Below are 20218 nucleotides of genomic sequence, written 5' to 3'. Positions count from 1 at the left end.
GAAAAACCCTTTTGTTATTTCTCTTCTTTAACACATAACATGTTCCTCCTTTGACCCTCATTTTCCCTTTTTTCTCTCTTTTCCCTCTCCCTCCCACACCTCCAACCCCTCGCCCACCTATCTAACCCCCGCCCCTTCGTGGTTGCTCTCCCCCGTCCGTCCATCTGTCCATCCTCCCTCCCTCCCTTCCCACCGCCCTGGCTGGACCCTCCCAACCTGTTTGTTCCTCTTCCTCTCTTCGTTTGCAGCTTAGAGATGGCTAAAGTCAGCACCCAGACCGCTTCCGTCACGACCCCTGTTGACCTCAACATGAACCTCTCTCAGTCTGCCACCCCTACCTCCACCCCCACCTCCATGGCCGTGCTGGCGGCCGCCTCCGCCGTTACCGTCAGTACCCCCCCTCCCCTACCAACTCTGCCAACCACCCACTATGCCGTTCCTGTCTCCAGTCTGCTTGGCATGAAAACTGTCCCACTCCTGGCACTAAATGCCGCGGCTGCCGCGGGGGCCACGGGGAATTTGTCCGCTTACACTGCCAAAATTCCTTCGACGAGCGGGGTTAAGAAATCTGACCGCCAGAAGTTTGCTCCATATTGAAGGGATGAGACACAATGCAAGCTCTGCCAGCTCTACCAAGAGTCTGTGGTAGATCCTAGTAATCAAGGAAACAATATGGCATCTTTTTCTTTTCTGTTCAGTTGCTAGTGTTAATGTTGCCACCTCCAACCGTCTTCCACTTGCCATAACGACTAACACCCAGGCGCCCGGCAGCAACTAGTTCCAACAGCTGCGCAGGGCCCTGAAGGCCCCGTCATTCCCCCGCCCACAGGGGCAGCAAGCCACACTTCTGGGGCTGAGACAGACCTGTGAACAATTGGAAGACAATGAGGAAAAAAATACAGTAGCGCCTTAAGCTTTTCTTAGAAATTTTCTCTGGTTCAGGGAACCGTAATTTGGAGAAATAAATGCAGGAAGGGAGAACAGACCCTTTTTTTTTTTTTTTCTCTTTGACATGCAACTCTTCCAAATTACCAGTAATTGCTCCTGTAGCTGCTTGAGAGCAGGTACACAGCAGCCCCCTGCCACCTCCCTACCTACAGGTCCAAAGTGCAGTCCCATGCCACGCACCATCCAGCCCCAGCATACATGCTGCAGAACTTGCTGAAACCAGCAGAATAAATCCCGTGACCTCAAGGGGTGCACACTTTCTTCAACCAAAGTTTCGTTCAGTTTCCCCGTAGGTTTCTGTAAAACATTAATTCCTAATAAGGTCTTCAAATTGCACTGTAGTTATCATAGAATGGTTTGGGTTGGAAGGGACCTGTAAGCTCATGCAGTCCCAACTCCCTGCTATAAGCAGGGACACCTCCCTCTAGACCAGGTTGCTCAAAGCCCCATCCAGTCTGGCCTTGAATGCTTCCAGGGAGGAGACATCCACAAGCTCACTGGGCAACCTGTTATTACAGTGTCTCACCACACTCACAGTACACAATTTCTCTCAAATATCTAATTTAAATCTACCCTCTGCCAGTTTAAAGCCATTTCCCCTCATCCTGTAGCTGTGCTTCTAGTGCACATCAAATGACATTCAAAGATTGCTGCCTAGATAGATAGCATCCCTTCCCAAGAATTACATCCAGATTATTTAAGTCAGAAGCCCAATTGCAGCCAAGTTGAAGAGAGCTGGGTGATGTAATGGCTGGTTGCTAGCTGTTGGAACTAGTTTTTAACTGCATTTTCTGTTTGTCCATCCACCTTCTTTTTAATTTCTGCTGCATAACTCAGTAATGCAATATTGTTTTCCTCACCACTTCCAAACCCAGAATCCCATTAGCCCGCCACATTCATCCACTTTGCACTCCTTGGACACAAAGCTTTAACAATTGAACTGTATTCAGTGCATTTTAATATAAACTAAAAACACAGTGCAAATGCAATACTTTTTAAAACATGGTATTTCAAAGTGTGTTATTATTATTGTATAGGGCTAAGTACTATTTCAGCATTTTGTGTCATTTCTGTATTTTGTGGGCTTTTCTTCACCTTTAGTACCTTTGCACTAAGTTGTGTCACTGTAACCGTTTGTAGAATTGCCACTGTTACAGGTTGCACTTATCCAGATGGGGCTTTTGGTTGTTTGAGTTGTGTTGGGTTTTTGGTGGTTTTTTTTTGGTTGGATTTTTTTTTTTTAAATATAATTGAAAATAATGTCAAGGTACCTCAGCTATTTCACAGCTCTAGAAAAACACTGTAAAACTGTTCTGAACTCTTGTAACTGTTCCAATAACTGACATTTGAAAAAAAAAAAAAAACAAAACCAACACAACCTGTGTGAGAAAACCTGCCTGCATTGAAATGCTGTTCTATGCTGGTTGTACTCAAGTGTTATTTTTTTAATAGTGAGAAGATTTTTTTTTTTTTTTTTTTTTTTTTTTTTCCTCTTTTTTTGCATTTTTTTTCCTTTTCCTCATTTGTGTTCCTACATTTTAGGCTGTCATCAGAAGTTACTGGCCTGGGGGCTCTGTAATGTATTTCATCCTGCCCTAGTGCATTAGCCACCAGACAGGACTTTTCCAAAGCCCCATGAGACAATGCTTTTATGGACTAATCTACAGAGGAGTTTCTGCCATTTCTAACTTTCTTATTATTCTGAGACATCAAAAGAAAATACTTCTTTTACTCTTTAAGCAACTGTGCTTCCTAACTCTTGTGTTGCTCCAGTTTTAACACTGTTGTGGGTCATAACATAAAGCAAAGCAAAGCAATTTTCGAGGATTAATTTCCATCGATGTTCATGCTTTGGCTAATCTGTATAAAAGCATGGGCTGTTAGTGTTCTAAAAATCACTGTATTCAGCTAGAGACTTGACAGTAAATTAAATGAGACGTTTTTATAAATAAATTTTTTTCCTGATTTAAAAAAGACGTGGTAGCTTTGTGCATACAACTGTTGTGTTGTTTAAACTTTGTTCTTTGTAACCAAGTTGCTAATTTGTCATTTGAGAAACACTATTTTATGGATTGTCAAACTAAAATCATAGACAAATTGCTTGTTTTCATTAATGATTAAAGGTTTCATATCATCACGCTTCAGGTCCCAGTGCTCATTGGGAAAGAGTGTAACAACTGTGCAATACTGGCAGTACTAGAAAGTGCACTAGAACTTTTGTCCTCAGGAATGACAATTCTGCACATGATTAGAGGGATCCAGACTGTGTCATTAGCATGGCAAGCAGTATTTTCTGCTTTTTTTCTTTTAACAAAGCTGCTCCTGAAGTACTTTTCACACAGCACAGAAGAGACAGAATTTGTCCTCTTGCTACAAGAAGCCACTGCTTTGTATATCTCTCATGTGTTTCCTATGCTTATTTTAAGCTCAGATATTTGGGAAAAGAACATAACTGAGTACTGCACATGGCACTGTTAAAGCTTTTCATTTTTTCCTATTCCCAGCAGCAGTGTCCAGTGACAGGGCTTCCCAGGAGCACCCTTCACCAGTCAGGAAAAGAGGCCAGCAGCTGGGAGGTGCATTACAATTTCCATCATTAAAAAGGAGGAATGGAGTACTGGCCCACAGCCTTTCCCATCCTGCCCTGAAATACCTCATGCACCATTCACCTCCCTTTGGATCTGCTGAAGCACTATAGAAACAGCCTCAAGTTTTCTGTTCACACAGAAAGATGGGCTGGCTCCAAGTTGTTGCTGCATGCAGCACTTTTGCAGCGTTCTTGCCACCTCTCCTTTTTAGGGCCTTGGTAGTCCTTTCAAATGTACCACTTTATGCTGCGCAACAGTGTGAGTAGCATCCTTAGTGATATGAGCCTAATTCTACAAACAGCATCGTCACTCTAAAATACACACGTCTTCATACTTACCTTGGGGTTCCCTTCATGGCCCTCGCTGGGTAACTGTGCAGTATAACGTTCTTGTTTGCATTGAAAAATAGGGTGCAAAGAGCAGCAATGGATCTGGGTCTTGATTCAAAGCCAGGAACTGTGATATATCCAAGATGTGCATATAGACCTGGAAAGCATAGAAGTTAACAGCTTTTTCAGTAAGATGCAGAAAAAGGGCAGTCTACAGAGAAAGATTTCAGAATGCTTCATTGCGCCCCAGCAAGCAGGAAGCATGACTCAGTGTTCAATTAGCTATTCCAAATCCTAGGCTGCTTTCAACCCGATAAAATTCTATGTATGTTATTACTTCTCAAAATGTAAGTTCTTACTCTTCAAGAAGGTGCTGAAGCTGCTTTTGCAGTGAGGACATCCGTATCTTTCATTTCCTAAATAGCAAGCACTGGCTAGTAAATGGAGAAGGGAAAAAAGGGGAGAGAAAAAAAACCCACACATTATTGCAGCTCAACACAAAGCATGTCAGGACTTTGGTGTCCCAGTGAAGCTGCTAGGCAAAGCTCTGACTTGGCTAGGACGGAACTAAGATTTAAACTAGTTCAGGGGCACATGTGTGTGTTTGGGGGGGATAAGGAGTAAAATGAAGATGTAGATATAGCAAGAAAAAAGGAAATATTTTGAGAGCATTTTGCCAAAAATAACAAAGAAAGAAATATGTTAAGATCTAGGCTGAGTATTGATTTTAATTTAATGATTTTAGCTAGAAAAGATTTCTGAATGGCAAGAAAATGTTCCTGAATAGCTTTGACATACAGAACAGGAAAACAAAACACAAGAAGGTATATCTGGAGGAAAAAAAAAAAAAAAGGAATACTATCCTAGACAGAAAATTAAACCATTCATGCCCAAAAGCAGATTAAAAAACCCCATGCACCTGACAGAAAAAGGTCACTCCCACACAACTGTGAGCTACCATCTGAAAAATAATACAACTTCTGCAGCTTTCACATCATCCATTTGTTATCAGAGTTCTGGCTAACAGCTCAAATGAAGTCAAGTCTTGTGCCTCTTTAGAAGAAAAAAAAAAAAAGGTAAAAACATTGCCTGGAATAGCCAACAAAAGAAAACAAAAACAGACACATTCAGCCACATAACATGCCCCACTACTGACAGGCAGAGCACTTTCTATTGTCAGATAAAACTGTGGGCCCCAAAGTGTGTATTTATAGCTGTCAGAGCTCCTGGGAAGCTAACAGCACAACCAGCAAGGCTGCCACCAATGTAGGCACCTGCTAAGTGCTAAAGCCTCGCTGGGCTGCATGAACTGGTTACTTCTGTGGAGGCACAGGATACAGCCACAGAACATGCACTGAACCTCCCACCTGAGGCAGGCAGCAATAGAAGTTGCCCTGTTGGGTAGTTAGGCTTTTTTTTGTCTTTAAAAAAAAAAATATATATATATATATATATATGTATGTATGTATATATATATGTATATATATATGTATATATTTTTTTTATTATTATTATTTTAGTTTTTGCATAGCCTCAATCTCTGATGAATGTATTTCAGCACAAGCTACATACTTGGAACACTTGTTGTCTCTTCTCAGCTAAACGTTGCGTTTATCAGACAAGAAAGTTACATACTCAAAAATTGAATCATTTTATAATGGCAGAACCTTTACAAAGAAGACAACAACAGGCTAAACTAGATCAGAGGAGTTGTTAAGTTCAAAGTACAAGAGAGGAGAGGGATTTGAACACAGGTCTCTTATAACCACCATAAGTACTGTAACCACCAATGAATTAACCAAGATGTTAGTGCCTCAGTATATTCTTGGAAGGAAAGACCTGGTCTAAATGTCTACACAAGGGAATAACTTGCATTTCTTTTCCCAGCAAAAAAAAAAAAAAAAGTCAGGGTAGTTCTAGGGAAAGTGATGAAAAGAAGATTAAATGAAGACAAACTGCTTCACAGCAGGAAATTTGGCCCAAAGACACTTCTTAGGGATAGAAGAAGATATTGCTTCTCTTGTCATTGGTTCCAGGAAATAACACAATATTGATTGAATTGCAAAGTTTCTGCATCAGTGCAGTATGCCGTCGCCCTGCAGACAAGCATATGTCTCAAGACAGTAACTGAAATGAAAGAGAACTGTCATATTCATCTGATGTTATCTTATGAAAGGGAATTTCTGAAGCAATTTCTGTTTTTTGAGACAGCTACAGTGAGATATCTACTGGCTGAATGTCTGATTTCTTACTGTAAAAGTTCCTTATTATAAGATAAAAAAGTACGTGTACGGTTTGAAAATACCTGAGTAATCTAAATTTTCCTAAGAGCCGTTTTTAGCTTAGTGCTTCTAAGATGACAGAATGCAGGGAATTTTAATTACAGTGGCTTGTAATAAGCAAAATTTGACTCAGCTCAAACTGAGTTTATTGACAGGAGGACTGACCAAATTAACACTGATGCTTTTTTTACACAGTACTTCTGTTTCTGAAGCAAATTTTAAAATTAGATGCTTCCAAGGAAGAATTACAGTCATTAACAAATGACAACATCGTTTTCCATTAGGTCTGTTGTTTTATTTTGTTTTATGATCACTTCTGTGCTCTACTGTACCAAATACAGAAGTGGTTGTGAGAAGAGGGTTAAGCCACAACAGCAATTTATCTCCTGTGTGGTGGGAAAGAAGTTAGCACACAGATTACTACCACCTGTGCACTTAGCAGAGAACATTTAACTACCAGTAAGTACTTATAACTACCACAGGCTGAGCCTGTGGGTACTAACAGCTCCTGAAGGCAGTGGTATTGGAAATTGCATTGCAAACACATGCACATTCATTTTGCCCCATGAAGTCATTTATCTGTTTCAAAATCACAGGGCTGCAGAACAGCTCTTAAGCTATGCCTTTCACTAATGGACAACTAAGTGAGCATTACAAATTACTTGGTTAATAAACATCTTTGAGATTTGTTTTCTTTACTTAAAGACTTACCAGCTTAAGATTATTGTATTTGGGAAAAAAAAAAAAAAAATTAAGCTGTTCCTTCACAACCTTATTTTTTGATAGAAATCACAGGCTCACAGCATGGCTGAGCTTGTCAAGACCCTCCTGATCCATCTGGCCCAATTCCTCTCCCAGCAGGACCACCCAGAGCAGGCCCATGTCCAGGCAGTTGTTGAAGATCTCCAAGGGGACTCCAAACCCTCTGGGCAGCCAGTGCTTCATCCCCTAATTAAACCCTAAATTATTCATTTTTCCTATTTTTTCCAAAAGCCCTCTGCAAATTTGACATACTTTTATATTTTCAAAATAAAAAATATGCTTAATTTAAAAGATAAAAGGAGGAAATAAAACGAAAACCAGCCAAATGCAAGAGACACTCACCAAAATTCAAGGTAGTTGTTTCTCCTCCGTGTCACAGCTTTGTCACATCTTTTGGTTCTCAACTTTCACTTCATCTGTGTTTATCAGAACATAAATCAATTTTAGATGCTCTCCTTTATTATCTTAGTAAAACTTCCTGTATTTAAAGCTAAACAAGTGATCTTACCTCAGCAGTTTCCAGTGCGGTATCTTCTTCTCTGGTATTTTCTTACACTTTCGATATGTGGTTATGCAAGAAGTTGCATTGTGTTACTACCCCCCTGGTTCAAAGCATGTGAGGTATGCCATATTATGGCCATGTTAACCAAAAGATACTATAAAGAAAGGTCTTCAGTACTACCTACCACAGTGGAAAAGCTGTAGTTCAACATTTCTGAGTTTGGCACTTCCACACACAGAAAAATTGTGAGAGATCCTAAAAAAAACAAATATTTTATTGAAGGGGATAGGTCCATGGAGAGAAGAGAACTTATGAACTTTTCAGATGATAAATGCCTAAGATTTTTTTTCCTACCTACTCCACATGGGAAATCTCTGTAAACCGTCACTTCTGGTAGTCCAGTACTTCTATACACAACAGCCCAAGTCTCCATATATCTAATGTTAGCAGAAGCTAGGTTCTTCGCTTACTTACTAATCCCATTAAAATAGCTCTGGTAGGAAATCAGTTTTATTAATAAGAAAAGTACATTGAATACCATAAAACATTTGCATTATACAATTTTTACAGTAATACACCACTGTGGATCTACAAAGGTTGGAGCTTCTTTCTTTGTCTCTTTTGTATTACACAGTTGGCTCTTCACCATCTCTCAAGCCTCTTTAAATAAATATTTAACAAAAACGTCTCACTTCTAATAATGGAAATAACAGTGATGATCAGCCACACTGCAAAAATGCTACAACAAAGCCCCTTTCACCCGCCAGTCTTGAGACAGCAAATCCTGCAGTTCTTCTTCATCTTCGCTACCAATAGCCTCATCCTCTTTCTCTTGTGTTGCTCTTAATCTCATGGCTTCCTTGCATTTCTCCTTCATCAAATCCTGGCGGTTGCGCAGATGCTCAACGCGACGGTAACATTCACTGTTGATAAGTAAATCACTTATTAATATCTGTGGTCTTTTGCATATATTTTTTTTTTTTTAACTCTGATGGATCTGCTTCTCCAACTCTGAATATAGAAAAGCTTAGCAGTTTCCCACCAACTTTCCACTGGAGACATTCAGATCCCAGCTGGACGAGCCCATGTGCAACATGCTTTAAGGAACCTGCTTTAACAAGGGGTCAGTCTAGATGATCTTAGTTGTCCATTCCAACCTCAACCATTCTGTGTGTGTGGCAACTAAAAATGATAACGGATCTTCTGTGTATTAATGAAATAGAAACAGACCAAAGGAGGGGAGAGGTGTGGTAAATTCTCTAGCAATGAGAGGTAATCAAATTGCAATATGGCCACAAATTGGTTTAAGAATAACACAGAACCTCAGTCTTCTTCCACACATCACACGGCCATTCATTTTGGTATTTTAGAGGTCTCAGGACTAAAGACAAAAAGGCATCACAAGCATTCAGGTACTTTATCTTACTGAGCTTACTGAGGACTATACTAGAAATTCATGAAGTAAATGAAGTTACAGAGTTTCAGCTTTCTATTTACCTAGAAGTTCTCATCCTCAAAATACATTTTTATATCAATAATTCTGGCCAATTCAATAAGATACTTTGTTGAAAATCAAAGTATCAGCCTGATTTAAATCAATCTTTGTTTTTTTTTCATTCTTGTTTGCTTGGAAGAGTCAACAAGGAGAGATTGTTGTCTGAATCTTTCTTCCCCTTGTATATCCACAAAATGATAACTTACATTCAGCCAGAGCTCAATATTTTCCTCAGCCTTCAGATATGAGTGTTATATTGATTTGATGTTGAATTCAAATTTAACGTGAAACAGTCTGCAGTTAAAGGCAGTAAGAACACAAGCAGCCTTGAAGAATTTCAGGAAAAAAAATATTATGGTAACAAACTTGAAATTCCTTTGCACCAAAATTCATGTTTTTATCAGGTATTCTGAGACTAGAGGCAATCTTTCTTTCTCCTTTGAATATTTAGGCAATTACCAAAAGAAGATTAGAAGTTAAAAAAGGCTTGTAACTGTAGTCGAATTGTGATCCATTACTGCTGAAGAACAGTCTGATAGAGAAATTGATTTACTTACATCTGCTCATCTATTTCACCAATCTGACGATCCAGTCGTCCCTCTTCATCATCTTCTGCCACTATTGCTTCTGAAATCTAAACAAGTAAAGCTCTAAGAAAATTCACCCTAAACTCCAATGCTGTTCCTTTTTGGCATCTGTGTCTTCCCTTCCTTCCCTCTACCCAAATCAAGTATCTCATAACTGTCAACCTGCTATACATATACACCTTCACAAAGGACTCAAGGCATATACAGGGGAAGACTGATATGGTTTCATTACAAATTCAAATGTTTATTCTTAAAACTAAAATTCAAAAGTAGTTTGGTTGCTCTGGGGTTAACTTTTTGAATTTCTCCATACTCCACTATTTGAAACAGCAACAACAAACCACGTGCATTCAAAGCCAGAAGCTGGAATTGGAGCTATATCCCAGTACTTAGTTACACAAGCTTATTAAAAGTATTGGCTAAGTTTTTCCTCTAGATCCCAAAGTATTTCTAACATGTTATTTTTTTCAGCATTTACTTTCTCAAATCTGAATGTCTGGGAGATGCTATGCAGTCAATGGTCCACGCATAACTGAGAAGATTCCTTCTAAGATGAAGAATCATACGAATGGCTAATGCTAGTAAAATGTACCCACTACTGCTTTTGTATGAATATTTCCTCTGTTTATAGTGCTGAGCGCTTTAAAATGAGCAATGACAATTTTTTTGCACCACCTCCTTAGCACTTGATGTAGGAGTGATTATTTACAATAAAAATTTAAAAACTGGCAAATATTCAAGGGAAATGGTGAGAACATGATATATCCTTAACAATAGTTTCATATGGTGTAAAAGCAGAGAAAAACCTGTTCAGGAAGACTTGCCATGCAACGCTATACAGTAAAAAATGGAAGTCAAGAAAAACTGTGATCAACTTCCATCTCACACACACAAACTTTTCTGTCCCCTTCCCAAGTTTCGTGATTTCTTTGCAGTACACTTACGTTAACCATGAAACCAGGTTACAGACCCCTTATAGATCCTTTTCCAAAAAGACAAATGAGTGTGGCATTTTTTGTTACGCCTTGTTTGGATACAGAACATTGATTTGACATATAATATATTTTATTTAAATGCAATTTAATAAATGCAACTAAATATATGATTGACTGGTTCATCATCAGAATTTTTTTCAACTTGATGTTCCTTGAGTGGAAGAATCATTTGCTCATTTATAAAGTGCATTTAATCATACACTGCATTGCAGACAAACAGCTGACAAATGCATGTCAGTCACTTCACAGAGCTGCATGAAACTGTTTTTCTCCTTATTGTGTATAGAATTTAGAATCAATAAAAATAGACTCCATTACTTACTGTGTTGACCTGTCGCATTGCCTTTTGAAATTCATCCCATTCCTTGTCCATCTGATCCTTTGGAGCATCAACTTTTCGCACCTGAAGGACAAGAGAAGACAGGTTTAGTGATGATTACTGCCTAGGGAGCCACTGGAACACTCTAAAAAAAATGGAAAACCAGCACAGATTGGGCTGTGCTCTCAGACAAACAGGTCAGAAAATATATATATTAGTAAATGAAATAACTGATATTGTAGCACTACAGTTGTTTTGGAGGAAAAAATCTGACTCTATTCTTGGATTTAAACAAGAAGCTTGACTTCAGTATTACAGAATAATTGACTAAAAACGTATGGTGTGAGATATCTGGACTAACAAGAATGACTAATCCCATTGATTTAATGAACTGTAATTTTACTATGTCAATTGATAAGGATGAATTCTTCTCCTGTTGAGTCATACAATAGAACTATCACACAATTCAAAAAGTAGTAAGCTAATTGTTTTCAGCATAACACAAAATGTTAAGTCATTAGTGTTAGGACAGTCTGACCACATTGCAAATCTTACCTGATTTTACTGGCTAACAGAAGAAATAGATAGCTACATAGCACTTTTATTTAAAGTGAAGCTTTTTGTTCCATGGTAGACAGCATGGGACTGATAAAGTAGGTGCAAGAAATGCTTTAAGATTTACAAATAAGGTAATCAAAATCAGACTGTGCTTTTAAGTAAATTTGATAATCTACCTGCATAACCAGAACAGCTCAAGGTTAGAAGCTGTGGCATGCATTGTGTGTCAGAAGAGAGATTATTTTTGGCTCTGGACAAGAGGGAAATCGTATAGCTAGGAGAACTAAGCAGTTTGTACAGAAACACAACATTTTTTTTACATCAGCTTTTCTTGTCTTCTTTCCTCTTTTTGGTAACACAACAATCATCATCTCAGTAAAGAGGATGGTTTGCTATCTTTGGTTCTGAGTGCTTATACAAAATCCAGTAGCATGAATTAAGTTTGTAGAAGATATTAGAAGCTTCCAGGCAAACTACATATTGGGAAGTCATCGTTTCCTTTTTCTGTTTTGTGATTATTTTTATCATGTGTGTACGTACTGTGTTATTATGCATTGTGGTTGTCCTTTGTAATTCATAATTATTTGTATTTCTTACAATAAATTGAAATGCTAAAAGATATTATTTGTCAAACTCAGAATCTATATGCTTTGTAAGTTCCTGATGTAAAGAACCAGCATACTCCATGTCCACAACCCCCTCTCCAAAAAGCCTACCTTAATTCCAGAAATAATTATTTTGTAGATGACTTCAACACACAATCACTGCAGTCAACCCAATGTGATGTCACAAATGTTTTCCTTCCCTTTCATGTCAGCTAAACTTAGAAAGGGCTGATAAGAAGAACAGCTGTAAATCAATTTCAAGAAAGCCTAAAGGAACGTGTACCCGCTCATACATGTTATCAGTGAAGGAAATGACTAAGAAAAAGCTCATTAACAACCATCACTACATCTTCCCAGATATAAGCATACCCTCCTCTGCCTGATAGACATTCCCACTTTGTACAAGTTTCCCACCATGGTGCAACTTCCCATTTGAAAAATATAACACACCAGTCGTGTGTTACACCACAGATCTTTTTTAGCTCTTTATCTCAATACTCAAAAAGTCATTATTCAAACATATTTACTTCCACCGCAGAGCTGTGTGCATGAGTAGTGCTAAAAGAAACTTGCCACAATAAAGAGAAACCTAAGCTTGTGATTCTGCCAGTGGGACTAAATGAACATAGAGAAGCATTACTCACTGAATCATAGTCCAATTTAGATGAACCAACAGATAAACCACAGTGTGAACAAGGAAAATAAATGACATTTTGTGTCAAGAATGCTGTTGTTTTGATAGAAAGAACAAGAAAGCCATGGAATCTGTGTTAAATGACACAAAAAAACATTGCCACCAAAAAAAAAAAAAAAAAAGCTGATATTTCCAATAGCAGCACATATTTCAGTTATTGCTCAGTACTGCACAATGCTGAAGGAAGCCTGAATGAATGTGACCAAATTCCAAGATTTTAAATGGTGGCTTTTTGGAGAACGGCCACGTTATGAAAAAACCCACAGCAATAAAGGATGACAGTTGAAAACCACATTCACTGCTGTAGTCTGCCAGTACTAGAGATGATGCTGCTTGCCATAATCTAGCTGTTCCCATTCCAGGAGGCTGAATAATATCATTGCATAGTAACTCCTATGCTTTTCAATAGGGTCTCTCAGAGGAGAGGACAATGTATATAATTGAAAATTCAATTGCAATTGAAAATACATTCTGAAAGATATTTTGAAACCCTTTACACACCTTTTCATGCCTTTTAATTAACACAGAATGAAACTGCTTTTCTTATATACTGGTACAACTAATTACTGACAAACCATCCTCAGCATCCACAAAATTACTACAACCTACAGAAATAAATCAAATAGCAGAAAAAGATCTGCTTACTTACTTTTGCATCCACTTCAGGATCATCAAAGAACCCTTCTGGCAGAGCCTCAGCAGTGTTCTCTTTCCTGAAATGTTTGATTATGATTATTCCAAGTTAGCTCTTTATAATAATCTCTTTTATTGTGGAGTTATAAAACAGTCAAAAATAAAATCCTTAATTCTTACAGAAGGACCTAGAAATGAAGGAAGTCTTTTTTATGCCTAAGTTTTGCCTACAGGACTTGTTTCTTTGCTTTGGTCTTAACTAACTCTCAGGGGACTGCAGAGACAGGTTTTAAACTCACTGCTAAAACAGGAGCTGTAGCTTAGGATTCCCAAATTATCTGTTGGGGGAGTGCATACCCAGACATTTTAATACAAGTCTCTACTTTTGAAAGGCCAAACCAACATCTGAAAAAGTGTAGAAGAGAGCTGAAGCACTGCCACAAAACCAGTCAACAGTTTTCTTCAAACAGTTAAAATCAGACACTGAGCTTCAAATGCATCATCTATTAAAACTTGCAAATAAAGATGTCTGACACTGTATGACACTGCTCCTATCCCTAGTGTGCAACACACTTTCCTATGACATATATAGAAACTATACCAAATACAATTTAACAATATGACAAATTATAAAGTGATTGCAATCTGTATTTCCTGGAAGGGTAATGTTTATTAACAGCTGCCAAATTTTACAATATTTCATCTGACTGCTTACCGTTCTACTACCTTCTCTTGTGTCTCTGGTTTCTGTATGGATCCTGAATGTGAAACTACAGGAGCAGCCATAGTTTTGCTGTCAAAGAAGTCTAAAAGAAAGAATAGAAGCCTATGAGCAGAAAGAACTGTTTAAACTTCTGTACAAAACTCCGAGCAGACAGGAATTTAGATTAATACCTTACTGAATCAAGGGAAGGAAAGTTACACATTATTCTACTTGACAGACTCAAGCAATTACAACAAGAAGCAATAAACACGCTGAGAAAACACTGCACAGTAACAAACCACCAAAAAAAAAAAAATCTCCTTTCTCTCCCCCCAGTAGGATACACCAGCCAGCTAACAGAAATAATCAGAAAATTAAAGATCCTTTCCATCAATAGCTGTCATCATCAGGCAAACAGCAACATTGTTGTTGCTGTTGAAGTTCAACAAAGAAAAATACTGGCTGCTGCACCTGGGATGCAGTAATGCCAGACACAGGCACAGACTGCGAATGAGTGGCTGCAGAGCAGCTCAGCAGGAGGGAACCTGTGGGTGCTGATGCCAGTAGGTTGGGCATGAGCCAGCAGTGTGTCCTGGCAGCTAAGGGGCAAACCACATTATGAGGTGTGTGAAACGCAGCACAGCCAACTAAAGAGGTGATTTCACTGTATTTAGCATTGTTGCAGCTTCAGCTTGAACAGTGTGCAGGTTTCACAACATAAAAAGGATATTACAATATGAAAGCACCTGCAGAAGAGCAACAAAGCTGCTAGCAAAGCTGGAGGGTGTGTCCTGTGAAGGAGATTGAGGTGTCCAGTCTGGAAAGGTGGCTGAGAACAACCTCATCATTCCCTGCAGCACCCTGATGGGAAGCAGAGGTGCCAGGCTGTGACCTGGTCACTGATGGCAGGATGGGAATGGCATAAAGCTGCCAGTGCAGGGTCAGGCTGGGCATTAGGAAAACACCTTTATAATGAAGGTGGTCAAATACTGGAGCAGGCTTCCTAGAGCGGTGGCTGATGCCCCATGCCTGTCACCATTCAAGAGGCATTTGGAATATGCTTCAACTTTTGATTAGTCCTGAAGTGGTCCGGTAATTGGATTCAATGATGTTTGGAGGTCTCTTCCAAATAAACTATTCTACTCTACTCTTACGACACAGCTTCTTCTTACTGTACCACTTCATTCATCATTACCTGCAGGCAGAGAATTAGGTATTACTTCTCGAGTTGGAGGTGGAATTTCAGTTTTGTGCATAACGAAGGATCTGTTCGGTTGATCTTGTTTCTCTTCTTCTTCTTCATCATCATCATCATCATCATCATCATAATTTCCTGACAATAAACTGGGACCAGGACCTTTCAAAAACTGTTTGCTTCCTTTGCTTTGCTCTGCTTCATCAAAAAAATCTGCTGGTAGCCTAGTAGAGAATACACAGTGCAACAAAAATCAGTTTGACTCTAGCATCTGCAGTCTATTCAGTCTAAAAGACCAAGTTGTTCTCACATCCTGTACAATATGCTAAACCATGCAGCTACAGATGTATCCACTGTCTGAAGGTTACACAACCGTTGCTTTCTTCTGAAGTTCCCCAGGAATGCTGAGGTTATTGCTGAAAGATATTTCCATTATGTTTTTGTATTAGAACACTCAATACAAGAAACATTAATAGAAGTATCCTACAACAAAGTGAGCTTGGAGGAATGACTGCTTCAGTGATTCTACTTGTAGACTTAAACTTATCCGCATCTCTATATCTGCTATTAAATACAAAATTCATAGCCCAGCAGTCATACAAACATCACATAAACCTTGATATCCTTCACGTCTAACATTTTGTGTTCCTCTTGAAGCTCAGAAGTGCAGTTAAGTGCAGCTTAGAAGATCTGTGCAGGCTCAGCAATGAGAAAAGTCACCTTTGCTTAGGATAGCTACAAGTCTCCAAGTCAAATACTTTCCTCGGTTGTATTAAAAATGATCACGCTGATCAATCATCAGTAATCAACAAACCACTCAAATGACAATTTTACACACACACATGTAAAATTCCAGCAAGGTAAGCATATTTTAGAGTCAAGATAACACCACCTAATATCTGCACTAAATAACAGTTTACCCTGAGAAAATTTTACAGGAGATCTCATGTAGCATTTACCCACTCATACTGATGTCCAAACACCATTAAAAATCTTCCAAGGGAGTAAGATGCATAAATCCAATCCTTTGAATTCAAATACACCTGTTCCTTTGCAAGAGTTCAACTGCAAGATAAGTGTTTGCATAAACTTTAAGTAAAATTATCTTAATGAAGATGAGTCGATGATATTTGTTAATGGTTTTTGATACTAAATATTATTTAAAGATATACTAAAAGATTTTCCTTCGTTTCAGTCATCTCTTCAGCAGCATCATTAAAGACTGGAGTGCATACTGCAGTATAATTATTTTCATTACAGTAGACAGTGTAATAATAATACATATTAATGCTTACAAGTCTGATAGTGAGAGCAAAGAGACTTCTGTTTTGTCACAGACACTATTGTTAATACTATGTTTTTCCCATCTGCATAGAAGATGTTGCCTTATTTGGGAATATACACTTGCATTAGAAACTGAGCAGAAGCAGGAATTTGCTAATTGAATCATTACCCCTGGCTAGGAGAAACGGGGAAGAACAAGATGAGAAGGTTAAAAACCAACAGAGGTACAAACAAAACAGTACGTGATATAGTCTGCTTACCCAGATGAAGACGTAGATGTATGTGGCTTGTCATCTGTACCTGTAGAACAGCCAAGAGCCATTTCTTAGAACCCGTGCTTTCAAAGCAAACCTACTTTGCTAACTACAACTGCAAATTCAGAAAGTTACAGATTATCATTATCATTTATCAAGACTTGCAAATTAAATGCCCTTTATTACTATCAGTTCCAACCCTACGCACAGAATCATAGAATTGCTCAGGTTGGAAAAGACCTTAAAAGATCATCAAGTCCAACCACAACCTAACCATACTACCCTAACTCTAACAACCCTCCTCTAAATCATGTCCCTGAGCACCACATCCAAATGGTTTTTAAACACATCCAGGGATGATGACTCAACCACCTCCCCAGGGAGCCAATTACAGCACTTAACAACCCCTTCTGTAAAGAAGTTTTTCCTGATATCCAACCTAAACTTACCCTGGCACAACTTGAGGCCACTTCTCCTCATCCTGTCACCTGTCACCAGTGAGAAGAGACTAACCCTGCTCTCACTGTAAGCACCTTTTAGATATTGGAAGAGAGCAGTGAGGTCTCCCCTCAGCCTCCTCTTCCCCAGACTGGACAACCCCAGTTCCTTCAGTCTCTCCTCATAGGGCATTTTCTCCAAGGCCTTCACAAGCCTTGTTGTCCTTCTTCAGAACTGCTCCAGCACCTTTCTGTACTGAGGTGCCCAAAAGCGAAAAACACTCGTAAGGTTTTACCTTAAGTTTGTAGTGATTACTCTAGGCTCTTGCACTTACTTAAGCACAGGTTAATAGCTTGCCTTATTGTACTTAATGTAATACAAAATAGTGAAAACACTTCATGAATATGAATCACAATGAGTATTTTAACTCAATGGTGCAGAGAAAAGGAATAGAATAAGACACTTTTTCCCCTTTCAGCAGCAACAGGCTGACATTAACTCAAGTCATTGGCTCACACAGTACAGCAAAAGAAAACCTAGCACCGAACAAGTAAAACTGCAAGATTCTTGCAAGTACAAGTTTTCCCTCTTTACCTTTTGTTTTCTTTAAATGTGTGCTTTCTGCATCAGCAGTTTTTCTCTTGACAGGCTGAGGCGATGCACCAGCAGCTAAACCACTTGCTGCCTGCTTTGCTCCCTTTAATTCTGCAACTCGCTGCAAAGAAACACAACGTTTAAGAGGCTTTCCTACCAAGAACGTTTAGCCATCAGTTTAAAACGCGGTAATTTCAGAACGTAACGCTTCTGGTGACCTGTCACACGATGTGATGTGGGACCAGAGCAACACGGAACCTCACAGCCCACCCAGCGCCAACCCCTGCCGCGGGCAGGGCTGCCATCCAGCAGAGCTCCGGCTGCCCGGGGCCCGACCCAACGCGGCCTCCCATCGCCACCGGGGATGCGACGCCAGCGGCGGCCCCCCGTGCAGCCCTTCCCACCGCCGACCGGGGCGGCTGACGCCCGGCTCACCTCGCGGTGCTGCTTTCCCAGGACGTGAGTCTGCCACAGCAGCTCGTTCTTTACGGGCGCGCTGCACAACGTGCAGCTCAGGTGGCCCAGGCTGTTGTACGTGACGACGCCGTTAAGAAAAGATGCGGTGCTCTGCGTGAACCTCCCCCCGCCCTCAACGCTACCTTCTTTCCTCCCCCCCCGCCCCCCCCACGGGAATCGGGGCCGAGGGCCTTCCCCGCCCGGCCCGCCGAGGATATTTGGCGAAAGGCGATTCGATCCGCTTCTTGTCCGCGTTCTGCCGCTTCTTCTCCCGCATGAGACGCCGCAGCTCCTCCTGCCGCACCTGCTTCCGCCCCGCGCCCACTCCGGCCGCCGCCATCTTGTCCCAGCGAGCAGAGCGAGGCTGCGGCTCCGCCTTTTGTGGGCGGGCGATGGCCGCCCCCAGACTGGAGCTGGGGGAAGCGACGGGGATGGACGCCGCGGCCCCGCCCCGACGGGGACCATGGGAGAAGTGCCGCGTTGTGAGGCATAGCGCTCCGTAGCGCGAGTGGCTGCGAAAGTCAAAGGAAAGCCCTAACCTAGCAGCAAGGACGACTCTAGGTTCACAGTAACAGCAGTTATGAGAACTTCTCACTGAGAAGTTCACCAAAACCAGCGTATTTTCTGCTGTTCTGACAGAATCACCCACAGAATGGCTCAGGACCCTGCAAGGAGGGCTGTCCCGCTGTGCCTGGCACAGCAGCCTATATACGGATACAGAGGGGGTAGGGGAGCAGCTCTGTGATTCAACTCCAAATACCACAAACGTAAACTTTAGGGCAGGATATTCTGCCTGAGTGGCAGCGGGAGGAAGACGATAGGCAAAGTGAAGGCAGTGCCGAGGTGAGCAGCCTGGCTGTCTTCTGACGTGGGCTGATTCAGCACCAGAACAGGTATCGCAGAGGTAACACTAAATGCAACCATCCGCTTTCCACAAGAAATCAAGTACTTTTTTGTACCTGGCAGTCAAAACAACTTTATACTACTGGAGTTTGTCTGCATTCACATACACTTTAGTCCTAGAAACCAAACACTCTGATAGGAAGAGTTGCCTGAGGTCTTCAGCTCAGGACACACACTTTGCTGAATCCAGAGGTGCTGGTGGGAGAAGTTAATCCCTCTTTTTTCCTCCAAGTACCAGACTATCAAAAGCAGTACTGTGTAAAATCTTTCAGTTAGCCCACATGGCTTAAGGACACCCTCATGCAAACACATCTCCAGAAACAGCAACTTCTGGGTAGGAGAGATGGAAAACAGCTGAAGCCAGTAGCCTTTTCCATTGATGGAAAGATTGAAAAGGTGATGCTATGTTCTTACCTGAGAGAAAAATATCAAGCAGAAGTAGAAGACATTGCTAGCCATGCCCACAGCTCCCATTTCTCTTCATGGGCAGACAAGAATGCTTTTCTGTAAAAGTTCAATGCATTAGAGCACACCTATTTGAGAAGGTGTGGATCCTTTGCATCACAACAAAGTGGGTAAGTTTGTATCCTCTGATTTAAGCAACAATGATGCTGGAGGTTTAAGAGTCGGCTAAATCTGGCCCAGAAGCACCAAGTTAGGGCTTCACAAAAAATGGCTACAACTAACTGTTCCTCCCTGTAACCTTGAAATGTTGGGAAAATACAGCAGGACCAGAACAGCAGGCCTAGGAAAAAAATGCACACTCACCAAACATATCATTCTCTAACTCCAGATAGTAAAACTTAGAAAGAACTTAGGCCTTGAAGTCTTCCACAAATGCTAAAGACAGAGTTTTAAATGCAAAAACTACAACCTTGAAGAAAGCGGTTAACAGCAATACAGCAACTCCAATCTTAGTAAGGCCAAAAGACATTTTCAGAACACAAGTGAACCTTTTTAACATGTGGATATCCATTCATTCAATGGCATTTTACACTAAAATGTTCCTCCAATTACAAATACCAAAGAAACACTTTAACTTCTAATAAGTTATAAAGCTTAGTTTTTTGCTTATGAGCTCAAATGTTTTGTTG

General features: G+C 40.3%; 2 protein-coding genes across 3 annotated transcripts in view; one reads left to right on the top strand and one right to left on the bottom strand.

The window, feature by feature from the left end:
* The window catches only part of LOC122168624 (poly(rC)-binding protein 3-like), a 139480-nt gene extending 128980 nt beyond the window's left edge, over positions 1-10500 (top strand). Inside the window, exon 13 of one of the 2 annotated variants that reach the window (XM_042834163.1) lies at positions 9965-10500. In XM_042834163.1, coding sequence (XP_042690097.1) covers positions 9965-10025 — 61 coding nt within the window. In that variant the 3' untranslated portion in view covers positions 10026-10500. Of the gene's footprint in view, positions 1-248; positions 973-9964 lie in introns of those variants that run through there. The other variant, XM_042834171.1, reaches the window with a different exon arrangement.
* ZNF830 (zinc finger protein 830) lies at positions 7665-18579 on the bottom strand. Its single transcript, XM_042834178.1, has 10 exons — positions 18440-18579; positions 18201-18300; positions 17766-17886; positions 16740-16779; positions 15196-15419; positions 14013-14103; positions 13314-13377; positions 10811-10891; positions 9464-9540; positions 7665-8334 (listed from the first exon to the last, which is right to left on the bottom strand). Exons 1-10 carry the CDS (start codon positions 18559-18561, stop codon positions 8151-8153), a joined length of 1104 nt encoding a protein of 367 aa, XP_042690112.1. The 5' UTR covers positions 18562-18579; the 3' UTR covers positions 7665-8150.
* Positions 18580-20218: the final 1639 nt, after the last annotated feature.

Source organism: Centrocercus urophasianus, unplaced genomic scaffold (assembly GCF_019232065.1).
Source record: "Centrocercus urophasianus isolate 14NV4802_14NV808 unplaced genomic scaffold, USGS_Curo_1.0 seq_11, whole genome shotgun sequence".
Lineage (NCBI taxonomy): Eukaryota > Metazoa > Chordata > Aves > Galliformes > Phasianidae > Centrocercus > Centrocercus urophasianus.
The sequence above is the reverse complement of the archived record's forward strand: the minus strand, read 5'-3'. Positions and strand labels throughout refer to the sequence as shown.